At 32.4% G+C, this 15238-nt stretch overlaps 1 protein-coding gene across 1 annotated transcript in view; it reads left to right on the forward strand.

Moving 5' to 3' along the window:
- Positions 1–5649: 5649 nt before the first annotated feature.
- The window catches only part of Hr38 (Hormone receptor-like in 38), an 82601-nt gene continuing 73012 nt past the window's right edge, over positions 5650–15238 (forward strand). Inside the window, exon 1 of the mRNA XM_085955616.1 lies at positions 5650–7152. Coding sequence (XP_085811742.1) covers positions 6897–7152 — 256 coding nt within the window. The 5' untranslated portion in view covers positions 5650–6896. The remainder of the gene's footprint in view (positions 7153–15238) is intronic.

Genomic DNA, 15238 nt, shown 5'->3' on the forward strand with positions numbered 1-15238 from the left:
TCCACATGTACTTGAAAAAGAAAACATGTCAATGAATATATTATTATGAATATAATAATAAACATAACATAAAAAGGACGCATGTTGAATTTTTATGACAAATTATATTTCGTTCGGCTCGCGTCATTTGCTTAATCCGCGCATCGCCTAATCACGAACTTTTTAGACCATGCCTCAGCTGAGGTATAGCCCAACTTTAGAACATGCAGTGCGGAAGCATATAAGTATTTAAGAATTTTTACGAAGATAGTTTATTATACATTCATCAAACCATTGGAAGTCAACTTAAGTGATATAAAATACATATAATGATCAAGGGGTGACAGTTCCATAATCTACTGGATACATTTAAGTTAATGAAATGCTAAGCATAACGAAAACCGAAAACATAACTTATAATAATCGAACATGCGAGTGAAATACCACAACTGAACAATGAATATGTATATAATATATAATGTAATGCTCTCCAAGGTCACGCAGCTATGTTACTAAGCATCAAATTCAAGAAAGTTAATATTTACATTTTCAATGAATCTCAAAAATCCATCTGAGACTTAATTTACAACTAAATTTGCGTAAAAACGAAAAAGAAAGGAAAAAACTTATTCATAGATTTTAATTTAAATTATAGAGGATTTTTATTTAAAATCTACTAAAAATAACGGCACTTTGAAGGAAAACTCTCGTGCATATAAATAGAGGCGGCGTTGCCAGCCCTACCCATCAGCCGGTGTTCCTGTGAGGAAATCGATAGGCGGCCGCAATGACGTAGCGTGACGTCACAGCCTACCCGTAGCTCGCAGCTGATCGCCGCAACTGCCGACGCAGTAGGCGGCCATAGCGACATCCATCGCAACGTCGCGCTGCGCCGCCCTACCTCCCCTCGCGACCGGTTGGGGTGCTGAACATACTCCATCCGACTCTGTGGGTGGCTGCTTGATTCTTCTTCCTGGCAACAACACACCCACCTGTTCCCTCAATCAAAGGCTTGCGTCTTACACCTGATAAACACCTATTCTCAGAATATGTGTACGGCTGTTGTAAACACGTCATACTTTTTAAAGATGCCGATTATAGAGAGTTCCCAACCATTTACTTATTTGTCAAGACTCGTGACCCTTTTTATAAATAATTTATATCAAAAAAACAGTACTTAAATAATTATAATTGAATGGACGGTTACCATTTTATTTCATATATTTCAATTAAAGCTTAATATATCTAAAGCTTCTTACAGTTTCATTAGGTGCTCATTTTATTGTTTTACTTTGATAATATAATAATAATTATTATGCTCGATTTGTTTTAAGTTAAAAATAAACAAAAATCTTTATTGTTCGCGTTATGAATTTATCAAACCAATTGACACATCTACTTAATATTATGTTTACTGAATTTTAAAAAAATCTGAATATCCTTGGTATTCGCAAACATTAGAGTGCAGTACTATACCCCTTGGCCCTTACCTCATTGTTGAGTATGGTGATCACTGATATTACAGGCATTACCAACATACTCATTCCATCTAGAGCGATACTGCGCTGATGTTGTTGCTACATTTATTGTTAATTCATTTTTTTTTGCAGTTTGCATATTGCACTATTGCCAATTAAATAATAATTATTAACGTATTTCTCAACTCGGTATTTTTTTTTAATTCAGTATTATTTTAATTGTATTTATCTTTATAAAGATATTTTAACCCACAAAATTTAATTCAATTGACAGTGTCTCTTCTAAATGAACGAACTTATTAAATGTATCAATTACCTGTTATAAATTTTGATTTTTTTTAAATTCGTATAACGCATATCCATAAATTTACAGTTAATAAGTGGAAACTATATTATTCCGCTAGCTTCAGAATTTTCCTAAATATAAAATGGTTAATTGTTCGAGAAACATTACAACGGTTTTAATAATTTGATCTCTTAACATAAACAAAGAATATTGTTGGCACTTGACTATTAGAAGAAAAATGATCATTTAAATGCAGGTCAAGCTTAACTGCCTGCTTTTTGATTTCAGATAGAATTTTTCTACACAGCGATGAAATTAATTTTTTAAAGATTCCCTCATACTAGACTTATTTTTTGAGTAAAATTGCACTTAGGTAAGTCTTTCATTAAGGTACTCGTAGCAATTTATTTCCTCGTGAGAATTTTAAAATGTTATTTATCACTATGATTCAATAGCATGTCTATACAGTAGTAATTTGATAAATGAAAATGTCATTTAAATAAACTTTCTATTCAATTAGTGAGTGAGATTTTAATTCGATTAATCTGATACTAGTAGGTTTATGATAATGTTAATACTTATCTCAGTATTTCTTTGTATGCAATGTGAGTATGCATTAGGTAGGTACCTTCAAACATTTAATGCAAGAAAGATTTTGAAACCACTCTAAGCTGCATTATGATTTTATCTACATCTTAATTTAACACTCACACTACAATGCAGATCAATATGATGTTTTTCTAGTAGGTATATGTGTGATGCATAATATAAACTATGCAGTCAATTAGTAAGTAAATAAATAGTATTTAAAGTGCTTTACAGATTGGAAATGGTTAAGCATCGTCTAATATTTTTTAAATTTATATTCACGTTTGCGACAACGATGAATTACATATACATTTTTGGATATACCTACCCTTTAAAAAAAAATACCGAACCATATCTGTAAAGATAATATAATGACGTACCACGGTACAACAACATTCTCATTAAAACAAGCAAAATATTGATACTTATAAGATGCTGGTTTATGAAAAATAATCAATATTTTTCTTCACATAGTTTCGTGATATTCCATGTTATTTATTCATATTACGAGTATATTCCAAGGGTATTCAACCGACGGCCGGCGGGCGGCATGCGACTCGCACGTGCATTATTTGTAGTCCATAAATTCTTGACTATACCTACTAACGTAATATAGGTCCCGTATAATGAAGTATTTCAATAATATAATCAAATATTAATAACATACTTTAAAAAAATATGTTAGTATCATTTTATTTGTTGCAAATTTGTAGCTGCAAATGCCTTGAAAACCTTTTTATGTAAGTTATTGAAGATTTGCAATCGAAATTTTTACCAAGATTTATGAATATTTTTGAACTATTTTAATATAGACATCAATGATGTAGCATACCAACTCGAGTTAGAAATTTTGTAAGTGCAACATAGTACTTACCTACATTCGCAAAGAAATATTTTCTGTTTGTAGTTTTATAAAGCATATGTTTTTAATCAATCTACTGATAAATATCTGCATGATTCAATTGGAATTTCAATTTCAGGTTTTATTATAGTTGATATAAATAATTTGGATAATGGAAAATAACTACAAAAGTCTTACAAGTTTATCAAAGAAACAAACAGTGATTCATAAATAATGCTTGTATCATATCTTGCACTTACTTAAAATATGTTCTATATTTTCAAAGATTGAAATAACAAAAAAATATACCTACTTAAGTGTTTTTATACACTCCCGAGTTCATAACAGCTTCTCTTAAATATTAAAAAAAAAAGTCGAATGCGGTCATAAGTCTGAACAGATTACTGAACCTTGATTTAGAGACCTGCAATTTTTACTCATATAATATTATAAAATGCATCAGATATCTACCTACTAACACTGTGATGAGCGAAATCGTGTGCGCAATTTAAAAATAAACGCCATTACATTTTTGTTAATATTTATAACGACAACAATTAAATTTAATTTATGAATGTACTATACATTCGATGGGTTAGTGCACAAATATTGCATTTCCACTTTTTACCAAACTTGACTTATTATAAATAAAATGCCCACCTGCATCATACATGCATGATGTAAAAATACTGTACCTTCAAATAAGGTATGTGAATTTAATCTTTAATTTTCAATCGATTCAGTTCTCTCATATTCAATTTTCTCAAAGCATAATAATATAACTGTGCGTACACTTACAGCATCTGACTGACCCATGGAATTATCTATGCATATTAAAAATTATTACTTATAATATAACCACACTTTGTGGGATATATTTTACAAAATCCTCTAAATGAAAGGCGAACAACTTTGTAATTATAGCTGCTGGTGTATGGTGTAAATTCTAGTGTTGATGTTCTTGTATTTACGAATAACGATTTTTAATTTGATATGTTTCTGAGGTTTTTAAAAAATATGTATGTTCAATAATAAAGAATCTAACATTCTTACATAATATTATGTATGCCTATTCGCTAATAAATAAAAACTAATACTGTATGTTTCCGATCATATGAATTCGATAATTTTATTCCCCGCGAAAAGGCAAATCCAACGTACGTGATAATCGTGTAAGTTTGGGGGAAGCTTCTGACAACGTAAACGTACATCGGAGCTTGTTCCGTGAAAAGTCGGTTCGCTCAAGTAACGTGACAAAAAACGTCGATATAGTGACGTCATGGATGCGTGACGACAAGGTCGCAGATGGTTATAGTAGAAAGCTGGAAATAGATAGCGGATTTCGATTTTCGCACTACACACAATTCCTACCCACCGTTATTTATATTATAGTACCGACACACATACTACGAGTTTCCACTACCTAGCAAAAAGCCAAATTTTATTTTAGATGTCATAAATGTTATATACAATATAATATAATAAAGTAATGAATAAGTGGTGCAAATAATGAATATCTACATAGGTACTTAGATATTTTATTTGACTCAATATACTGATAATAAATATTTAGATACTACTTTTTGTTAAACTTTTTTACGCAATTCCTAAGCTAAGTATATTATATTGAGTTAATTGTCTACCTAGCTGGATAAATACAGACATACAACACCACAATTTTTACTGTACCTACCTTTACGAAATAATATACTAATTTAAGTATCGTATTAAATACAATTGTATTCATGTATTTGTTTAAATACATTAACCGTTATCAAGAATTTCACTAGAAAATAACTAAACTTTAAAATATTATATTTATATAAACTTATGTGAATTTAACCTTTTATACGTAGGTCGTAGTTATGTAGAATTATACTTCTTAATAAACAACATTACACCATGCAATGTGTCTTTTATATATTTGTATTTATAGTCATTTGTGTTACCTACATACGTATCATTATAAATTCTACTTCATAATGCTGCAAACTTTGAACTGTAATATTACATTGAGGAAATCAAGTTCATTATTGATTTTTTCATCCACTTCTGCCGGCTTATAGTTATACTATCGAGCTTTCATCGGAGTTGCGACCTCGAAATTACAGCCAGATGATAAAAGCAATGTTAAACGTTCCGTATAACGACCCGGTGTTGCGTGGTGCGGCGAGGGATGGCGGCGAGGGGTAGCGACGCGCTCACGAAAGCGCCAGGTAACGGCGAATCTTGCCCTCCGCGAAAGCTCGCTTACTAACGATTCCGTTACGCGGCGCAGAGCTTACGCGCGCGCCGCAACGCCGTCCCTGTCTCGCGCCGAGGGGAGCGACAGAGACGGCAGGCTCCGTCGACGCTTTTCCAGTCCCGTTGGCGAATTACGTCACCGGCTGACGTCACGCGGGAGTAACGGAGTGCGAGGCGGAGTGACGTCACTCGGCGGCGAGATATAGTCTTTGGGTAGTCAACGTCTCGGTTTAGTAGCACACCGACCGGCCAACGCGTCGAGCGCGCGACCGGACGCCACATTTTGCAAACTTTAAGTTGCAGCCCGCGTAATCCAAAAGTGCAGCAGTCGCTCATTTCAAGAGTCGAGTGTCGATCGCGACTAATTACTTCCGACAGTCGACCGAATTTCCCGCCCGACGGTCAGAGAAAAAGCTTCTAATTGAAAAGTGTCAATTGTGATTTTGTGATATGAAAACTTTAGACATTTCCATAAGTTTATAAAAAAGACAACCACATAAAATATTTGCTGAATTCTTCAACATAACATATATTGTTATAGTGAGCAGCGGGACTTTTGTCTGCAGGAAAATAATTTAAAAGAATTCTAAAAGAAAATTTCGTCGCCGTTGTCAACAACACTGAGTGCAAGTTAACCATAAATTTTCAGTCTAACTGAAAAGTTTAGAGTGACATACGTGAGTTTAATAAACTGTGGATTGATACAGACAGCATCAATACTAATTAAAAGACAATCAATATTAACTTGAGAATAAACTTTTATAAAAAATAATTAGGTACTATTCAATTAAATAAAGTGCTTTCAGACAGTGAAAAACATAATAAAAATAAATTAATTCAATATCCGATAAAACTGCAGCTCAAGTGTAGATTTGTTAGAAAAGTTGTCGTGGGTAAAAAATCATTTTCAAAACGAACGCCGCATGAGGATTCTGCTGAGCGAACTGGGGCTGTCGTCCGGCCTCTCGCTGGCATCCAGCGCGGCGCCCCTGGAGGCGAAGCCCGACAAGCGGCCCCCCGACCTCTTCGCCGATTCCTCGCCAGGTGACTCCGCCGTCTAGAGCCTCCTCCCGCATCTCAGTGTCCTCTGTTATCTCTTGACAATTATTATTTTCAGTAGATGTTTTCTTTTCTACTCGTTTGGCCACATCGAACGGCCGGCTTCCGAGTGCTACATTTCTGTACTTTTGTTCATGTATGATCTGTCGTAGTGCGTAAACATTTACTAGTTGTTTATATTTTTCTCTTATACTTGCGTAGCTAGAGTTTTTTTTTCTTTTCGCCTGCTCGGTGTGTTAACTTTATTTCTGCATTTATATGTTCGTTACAATGGAATTACAATCTGGAGGATCAAATTGACGAATTTTCGTAAATACAAAATAATCACTCGATTAAAATCAAACAATATTTGAACTTTAAACGGAAAATTAAACAAAAAAGCTTAAACGCTAACGAACTATTTCTAATATGTAAGAATATAATGCGTACTAAGAACACTCCAACAACGAACTTAAACATTCAATGTAACCGAATACCGGTGTCGAGCAACAAAGGCTCATATTCTTTCGTTTGGTGCGATCCTGCCGCCTCGTCTCCTGGCCAGCGAGTCGAAGCAGCATCCGCCGCACCAGCAGGTCATCCGCCGTCCTCCGCAGCAGCACGACTGCAAACCGACTCCAACAATAATCAATCTGACTTCGACTTCATTTCCTCGAACCGCTGCCAATTTTATAAACGTACGTACATTATTTTGGTTTCTTTTTGTTGTTTATGTTTTATTTATCCCCTATATTAACATTTTGGTCAAGTTTTTGATCATATGTGGCTGGTGTATGTATTTTTTATTGTGTTAATAATATATTAAGGAACTATTTGATTATTTTGACAGCCGCTTATTTCTGGGAGTGGATTAAACCCCATTTTTAAAGGCGAAATTTAGTGATGTGTGCCTTTCAATTTTTGTTTACTACATAATAATGTCAAAAATTATTTAGCAATGTTATGTATGATTTATTTTAAAACGATTACATAGTCACGCCGCGCTGCGCCGGTTGATAGTAAATAAAAATACACCGGCGGGCCGGCGGTCAATAATAAATAATCAGTCGTTCGCCCGCATCGGCGATCGATCGGCATCCGCGCCTCGCGAATATCTCAGCACGCATAATATAAATTCCAGGTGCCGAAATGTCGGCGTATATTTATCCTCCATCCCCGTCCCGTTATGCAATCTGGAATCGTCGTCACCCGCGCCGCCGTCTCCCGCCGATGCATCAATCAAAGAATTCACAAAACGGATCGCTACCACTAAATTTAGCCCGCGTCGGACGCTCCGGACCGCGAAACTCAATCAGAATCCGCATCACAATCCGGCAGAGATCTGCTCCGCTCGATATTAATAGTCGGCGGGTCAGGTCTGCGGACGTGTTCCGCATCCGCGTGCCCCGAAGAACGAGGAAACAGTGCCGACGGCCGACGGACGATGGAGAGGAACGAGGACCGTCCAGCATCTCGCATTATAAATAATCCGGCGGCCGCGAGTATTTCTGAGGACGTCTATATTATGCACCTGCGCAGCAGCATGTGCAACGTGCAATGTGCATTGTGCATCCCGGCCAAACCGCATCGCCTTATGTAATCCCATTCTGCTTTATTGTTGCACGCTATCTTGCATCCCAATACCATATTATTTGCTCAAAATTATTGTGGTAATAAAAGTATTAAGTAGCTTTCAAAATTCTCAATGGTAAGGTAGGTACTTATGTAATTCAAACTGTCATGTTCAAAACTGTCTGGTTTATAAATGTATATTTATTGTCTACTATTATTTACCCCATTATAGTACATTTATCATCATATCAACGATTTAACATAAACTGACAGTTTCTGTGATAATTTATTATATTTCTAGCTCAAAACACTTGTAAATATATCTTATCCTAATAAAATTAGTGGAATCCATACGAATTCTTTTTTCGCGATCATCATTTATTACATATTACCTGTTTATGCATCGGTGTGCTGAGTTATTAATAGAGAGTAGGTTATTTGTGCGAAGAAATTCATTGCATCGGTAATGGCACGTGTTATTTGTTGTCGTCCCCACGTGGTAGGATTCTGACAGGAGCGTCGCGACGGCCGCGCACGTGACGGATTTCCTCGCGATAATTCTGGCAATGCTCAAACTCGCGAATTGGCTTGGTCGCGTACCTGCCTGTCTGTTGGATATACCTACCTGGTCATATTTATAAATAACTCTACATGATTTTTATTAATATAAAACTCTTAGTAGCAAACAATAAATAAGTACATATTATGCACCACTCGTTGTTTGGTGACCGTTGAGAATTTTATTTTAACATGTCGTATAATATCATAATTGTATTCACTTTATGATAGTCTTAATAATGAGACGAAATCTTTATTATAAATCATCAGGAAAGTATTGGTAAACTAGTATAAAGTCCAGCATAATAAACAATAAACGATGAAACGTAATCACCATAAATACTATGTGGTCAATGTAATGCAATATCACTCAAAATAGTTATTTTATTATCATAGGATTACCGCAAAGAATTTCCTCGCAAGAAATTAGCCTATATAATATTCTACTGAATAGAATGTGGCGATGGTCGCACTGATGTCATCGCTTTTAATTTCACCAAACCACAGCAAAAAACTCCATCCCCGTTTGCAAAATATACTATGGTATTGCGACGTGCATCTATGCATTAAACGGAAATTTGATTGATATAATACTATGTTCTTGGTTATAGTAGTATCTGCTCGTTCATTCTTGACAAAGTACACATACAATATATTTTAATACTATCAATTCTACTAAAAGATATTTTATAGTACCACGATATGTACTTAATATATAATTAATATTGCTCCAATTTTTCTATTTACGCCTTTTAATTATTCATTTAACAATATTAAAACTTAAATCAATTAAAATTTTAATTCAAATCCATCAAGTGCCCTCAGTCGATAGTATTAATTTTATACATGTTTAAAATTTACAAATATTTCAAACTGACCGTTCAATAAATTCATTAGTAAGTAAGTAAGTAGGTATATTTATAAAATACAAACCAGTGTTCACTCAGCTTACGTCTACCATCGATTGCATTGATTTATTAATTGATACTTTGAAAATTTGTGATATGAAGGTACTATAGTTGTTTATGGCGATATAATTATGTTTCCTTTTTTCAATGATTGAGCACAAACATTGGATAATTAATTTCATTCGTCAGATATTCCCAGTTAGATATCGAGTGTCTCCTATGATATCGCGTGTGCCTGTGACGGTGAGGCGAAGTTCTAGGACGAGATGATACCAATCGATGAAAATCATATCTTGCAACGACTATCTATTACAACGGAATACATTGTCTATTGGTTGCCATATAGCGCGGCGGAAACTAATAGACAATTTATTTCAAAAATCCTCATCTTTCAACTCATTCGAAACTTGATTCTTTATAAATACAGCCGAATCAATTGGATTATTATGTAAATAGTGAATAGGCGACACAGCTGCAATAATTTACGATTATGACTGCTAAAATGAGCAAAACGCGTTTGGTTAAAAACGGTAAAACGACTAATTTAATATTCAAAAACGAATCGAATCGCCATCTTTGCATAAAATATGCAAACTTCACAACAAACTTCATTTTCATCCGATTCCTAAATGCATTTAACAATCTAAAACGTCTTCCAATCGCAAGACAAAAAAATGAAAATCCTTGAAAGTATTGAATATTATAAATTCTGTCTCGTCTTTTTTGTAAGCGATGTGCTAAATAACTTTTTGAATTTGATAGTACAAATATCTGGTTTGACGACTTACATCTTGTCGGATTTTTAAAAAAATAAAATTAGCAGATAATTATTAAAATATACATTCTTATTCTTATTCATATCCATTTTATTATTCACGATCCTTCAAACTCGTAAATTAAAACAATTAGATACTTTTTTAAATATCATAAAATAAGACTGTAAACCCCATTATATAACCAATTAAAATATGCATTGTTTTATAGCGTGGATAATTTATATATATATTGATTTAAGTAGAACTTATACACTAATTAATTCATTAGACAAGAATATATGAATGTAAAAATTCTAGTAAATTTTTACATAATACTATCGGTGTAATAATAGATTATCAGTACCGCTGCGAGCTGTTTTGAAAACCGCGATGCGTATTCACTTGGCGAACTTTATCTTAATGACAGGTAACAAGTGACAGGCGTAAAACGAACCAGAACAGCTGATGATAACCCGTGAAACAGATTGCGAGGGCGTGGTGACGTCGACGCCCGAAGCAGCTGAAAACGAAACGAAACACTTTTCGTCAAAAAAACGTACATTTATGTTTTGAAGTTCCGCCAGCAATCGCGTATTCGCATACGCAATTTCGCGTCGAACATAATCGCCGAATTAAATCGAGAAACAGTCTAGAAACAGGGCGCGCGTCAAGAACTCGATAAAGTCTCTTTACTGCCAAAACAAAACAATCTATTTTGATTTACAAATGGGGCAGAAAATAAAGTTTGTCAACATTTGTACTTCTTCATTTTATTTGCATCTTACTTCAATTAACGGTATTTATTTTTAAACATATGACGCACAGTGATCTACCTACTCGTCTCTTTATATTAATAAAAAATATTACTTAAAGTGAATAAATCCGGAGTGCATAAGTGGTGCTGGGTTTTGAACCAATAAACGAAGCGGAAGTGATGATAAATAAAATTAATTTCGATTGTCTAAATGCACTTAAAGAGCGAAACAATAATTTATTTAGTCCTCGATTAGAACCGATTTATTGCCTTTCACTTTTCCGCATACTCACTTAGGTCACTTCACTCTATATAACTTTGCGGCTGCATCTCGTGCCAGGGAAGCGACAGGATCTATGTTTGAATCGAACCTTTATTTAATTTCTCCTAAGTGCTGTGATAACATTCCAGGATTTTTAAATTTGTAAGTAACATCCATTTATTTAAATTATTCATGTAAATAATTTATTACCCATTGTTTATAAATCATCATTAAGTTTAACTGATACTGAATATATAGAATGTTACATTCTCAAATCTTGTAAATTATTCGTTGAATGGTTTATTTAATTTTTAATTGATACATTATTGACTCAATATAAAAACTACTTATTTATCATTTTATCTAATATACATGGCATAAAATACTAAACCGTTTCCAAAATGTAAAACGGTGTAAATCTAATAACAAAATATGATATTCTAGTCCAATCGATTTTTAAAATTAGTATGTAGTTAAAAAGCTGTCCCATTATATACATAAGCATAAATAATAATAAAAACTGTATTCAGTAAGCATTGAATTATTAAAATCTCACCAGTTTATTAAATAATTCTTAATTAAGAATAAGCTTTCTTAAAAGCGATTTCCCTGTTTCGTGTTGCGTAGGTTTTGTTCTGTCGGTGGTTAATAATAATCTTAGTGCACAGTTGTAGAGATTCAAAGCTTACGTCAGAAAACTTCGCAAGTCCCCTGAGTTCAATTCGTGTGAGAAAATAAATTCACAGTGTTTATTTTGGGCTAGGGATAGCGGTGGGAAAATATAGTGATTAACAATACTTTGTTTCCGTGCCTTTTCTGTTTTGATAAATTTAATATAAATACTACCACCTCATTATAATTATATTAGGTACGACAACGTTGATGTAGTGAGCAGAATAACAAAATTCATATATGATTACTTATTTACGATGGAGTAATTTTTAGTTTATATGTAAAATACATATTATTAATCTTTACTATGAGTAATCTTGACAAATATGTGACAACCTTGTGAAACATAAAATCTAACCTAACTAAATCAATATTATTTAAAAAAAAAAAAAAAAAATCGTAAAATGAAATTCTTACAAGTATATATTATGTTATCTCTAGTAATAACCTTTACTTTACTTCGATGTGGTTTTATTTTTTTTTAAATGTGGCTTTAATAGTAGGTACATATTGATTCATTGAATACAAAATCAAAAAAAATATGAGAACGGTTATAAAATATTATATAAATGTACCTACATATTTTTCATATAATCTGTAAAGTAATGTAGGTTTCATTTATAATTTATAATTTCTTATATAATAGGTACATAGGTAATATATTGTTTTTAGTAAGATTTATCATTTTTTCTCACCGTCTTAAACTAAAATAATAGTGATATAATATATTTTTATACTTTCCGTCATATTTAAAATAAGTTAGGTACAAATTATATGTTCAAAATTTACATATTAGACTCAAAAATATCAAATAATACGTTTATAAAAATATATCATAATACAAGTCATAACACTTTCACATAATTATGTTTATAGCTATATTGTAAATATACATAGTGCAAACAACGTAGTGTAACATAGTGTAACAACAAATATCAAGTATTCCACAGTGTTTCTCACAAAATATTTTCATTAAAAAAAATCGATATACCTAATTTCAACAGTATTTTACCACAATTAATAAAAAAGAATACATCTAGAAAACTATACAGCCAAAAATAGTGGATATCTACTATAAATTTTAAATTAAATAGGTACCTAGGTAGGTAATTTTTTTTTCAAATGTCAGTTTGCTATATCATTATATCAGAAGTGGGTTTGGCGGTCATTTAGTAATTTCAATAAAACGATATTCATTTTATTTTGTCGTAGGTCGTACCTTAAGTTTTTGCATTACTATGCATATTGACATTAATAAATTAAAAAAAATATTAAATATATTACTATAAATAATTTATATGCGGTTGTCAATAACTGCAAACGGCGTCGGTCGTCAGCGTCGCATCAGTGCAGTGGCGTGGGTGAAACTAAATCTGACGTCATCAAAATGGTGACTCCGCCCTTTCGCGTCATTTAACAGGTGCATTCGCAACGGTGCAGTATCTAAACGCATTTTCGTCTGTGAAATTGCACCTATTCACGATCTCTGACTCACACAAAGTTATCACAGTTTCAATCACAGGTCGTGGATTTTATCAGACGTGTAATTTAATAATTATATAAATACTCTTCGTCTGGTTTCTCTCATATCCGAGGTCAGACAATGCTAATCTCATTTTTTACAATCAATAATAATTAATTTATAACAATAATTTAATTAAATACAATACATGAATTTTGGTGACTATCTGTGTTTAGCTAATCTTTATACCTAACTAAAATAAAACTATTTTTTTATACAACATAATTAACAAAAAAAACCGAGTTGTGGTAGGTATTTAATTATATCTACATACTGCAATTATTACAAAAAATGTTTTATTTTATATAATGATTTTCCTTGGAAAATTGACTATTGCTGGCATTGATGAAAATTAGTAGGTGTCTCTACTTTACACTATTTAGTTCATGAATCGAATGTAACTAAGTACCGTCGGATTTATGTATCATTTCATAATAAATTTGGTTTTGACCTTTGAAGTAAAGAATACTCTGTCAAAAATTAAACCTTTCTAATGATACCTGTTGAAGCCACAATAATTCAAAAAATTTACGGCATTCATCATCTGATATTATTTCATACTTATTTTGTACATTCATACATCTCAATAACTTATGTAAGTTTTTTTCTTTGCATCGAAATGTTTTTGGAATATATGTAATTCTTACAAAATTATCAATAAATCACCAGACAGCACAGCACAACATGAAAAATAAAAGAGTTTCAAAAGTCATCCATTGATTTAATTCAATCGAACAAAAAAAAACACAAGCATTTGAAAAAATAGTCATTATAATTGAATATCATGCAGTTAACTCAGGCGAAGAACTGTTTTGATTTACAATCGTACTAAAAAACTTACCTTTTCAGATATATTGTGTGTGATTTATTTATATTTTTACTATGTATTTTAATTCACACAATTGAATCTTTTTTTAATAGATTAATTTAAATTATGATGTCGTAATTCATACCACCCACTTAAATAAAAATATACGGTATTTATTCTATCATTTGTTTTCAGACAACGTTATTTAAAATAACAATTTTTTTAATCACGCCCTATAAATAATTATTACCAAATGTTACTTAAGTCCCGTTCAAATTCTAAATTTAATTCTAGGATTCTAGCAATAAACTTTAAATATAAATACCTGCACAATAAACTTCTAGAATCTAGATGAACTTGCTTAACAAAAACTGCTATAAGTTTTTCAATTACTTACTAATTATCAACAACGTGTTCATCGTATCCTTTGAGAATGTCTTGCAATGAATAAAATTCTCAAACCAGTCTAATCAACAAAAGGGCTGATCGGCCATGTTATCTATTCAAAGTATATTTTAGTTAGACTGACAACGTTGATCTCAACTCATAGAAACTTTTCCATTATTTAAGTATTTTAATTGTATTTTTACATATAGTAAAATCTAGTGCAAAAGTTCGATTACACAACGATATTGGCCCGATAAAAATGCATGACTTTGAAACCGGAAAATGGTGTTTTCAATGGGATTCTAAAAAACAAATACTATTTATTACATACGGTAAAGCATTATGTTTTCAAATACAGGTCATCAATAGTAATATTATTTTTTAATTAATCAAACATTATCATTTCCATACGTCATTGATAAGAAATATTAAAAAAATTATGAATTCCAGAATTCTATTTTCGACTTCATATTTTGCTTTAAAAATAAATCATAATATAAACCTACCTACGCCTTGTTTAAAAGTTGAAAAGTATTTTTTTCCTCTAAAAGGTTTTAAAAATAGTCTTCTCTGATCGTCATCCCTC

This window comes from Rhyacophila brunnea, unplaced genomic scaffold (genome assembly GCF_057557595.1).
Source record: "Rhyacophila brunnea isolate RB1 unplaced genomic scaffold, BYU_Rbru_1.0 scaffold_5, whole genome shotgun sequence".
NCBI lineage: Eukaryota > Metazoa > Arthropoda > Insecta > Trichoptera > Rhyacophilidae > Rhyacophila > Rhyacophila brunnea.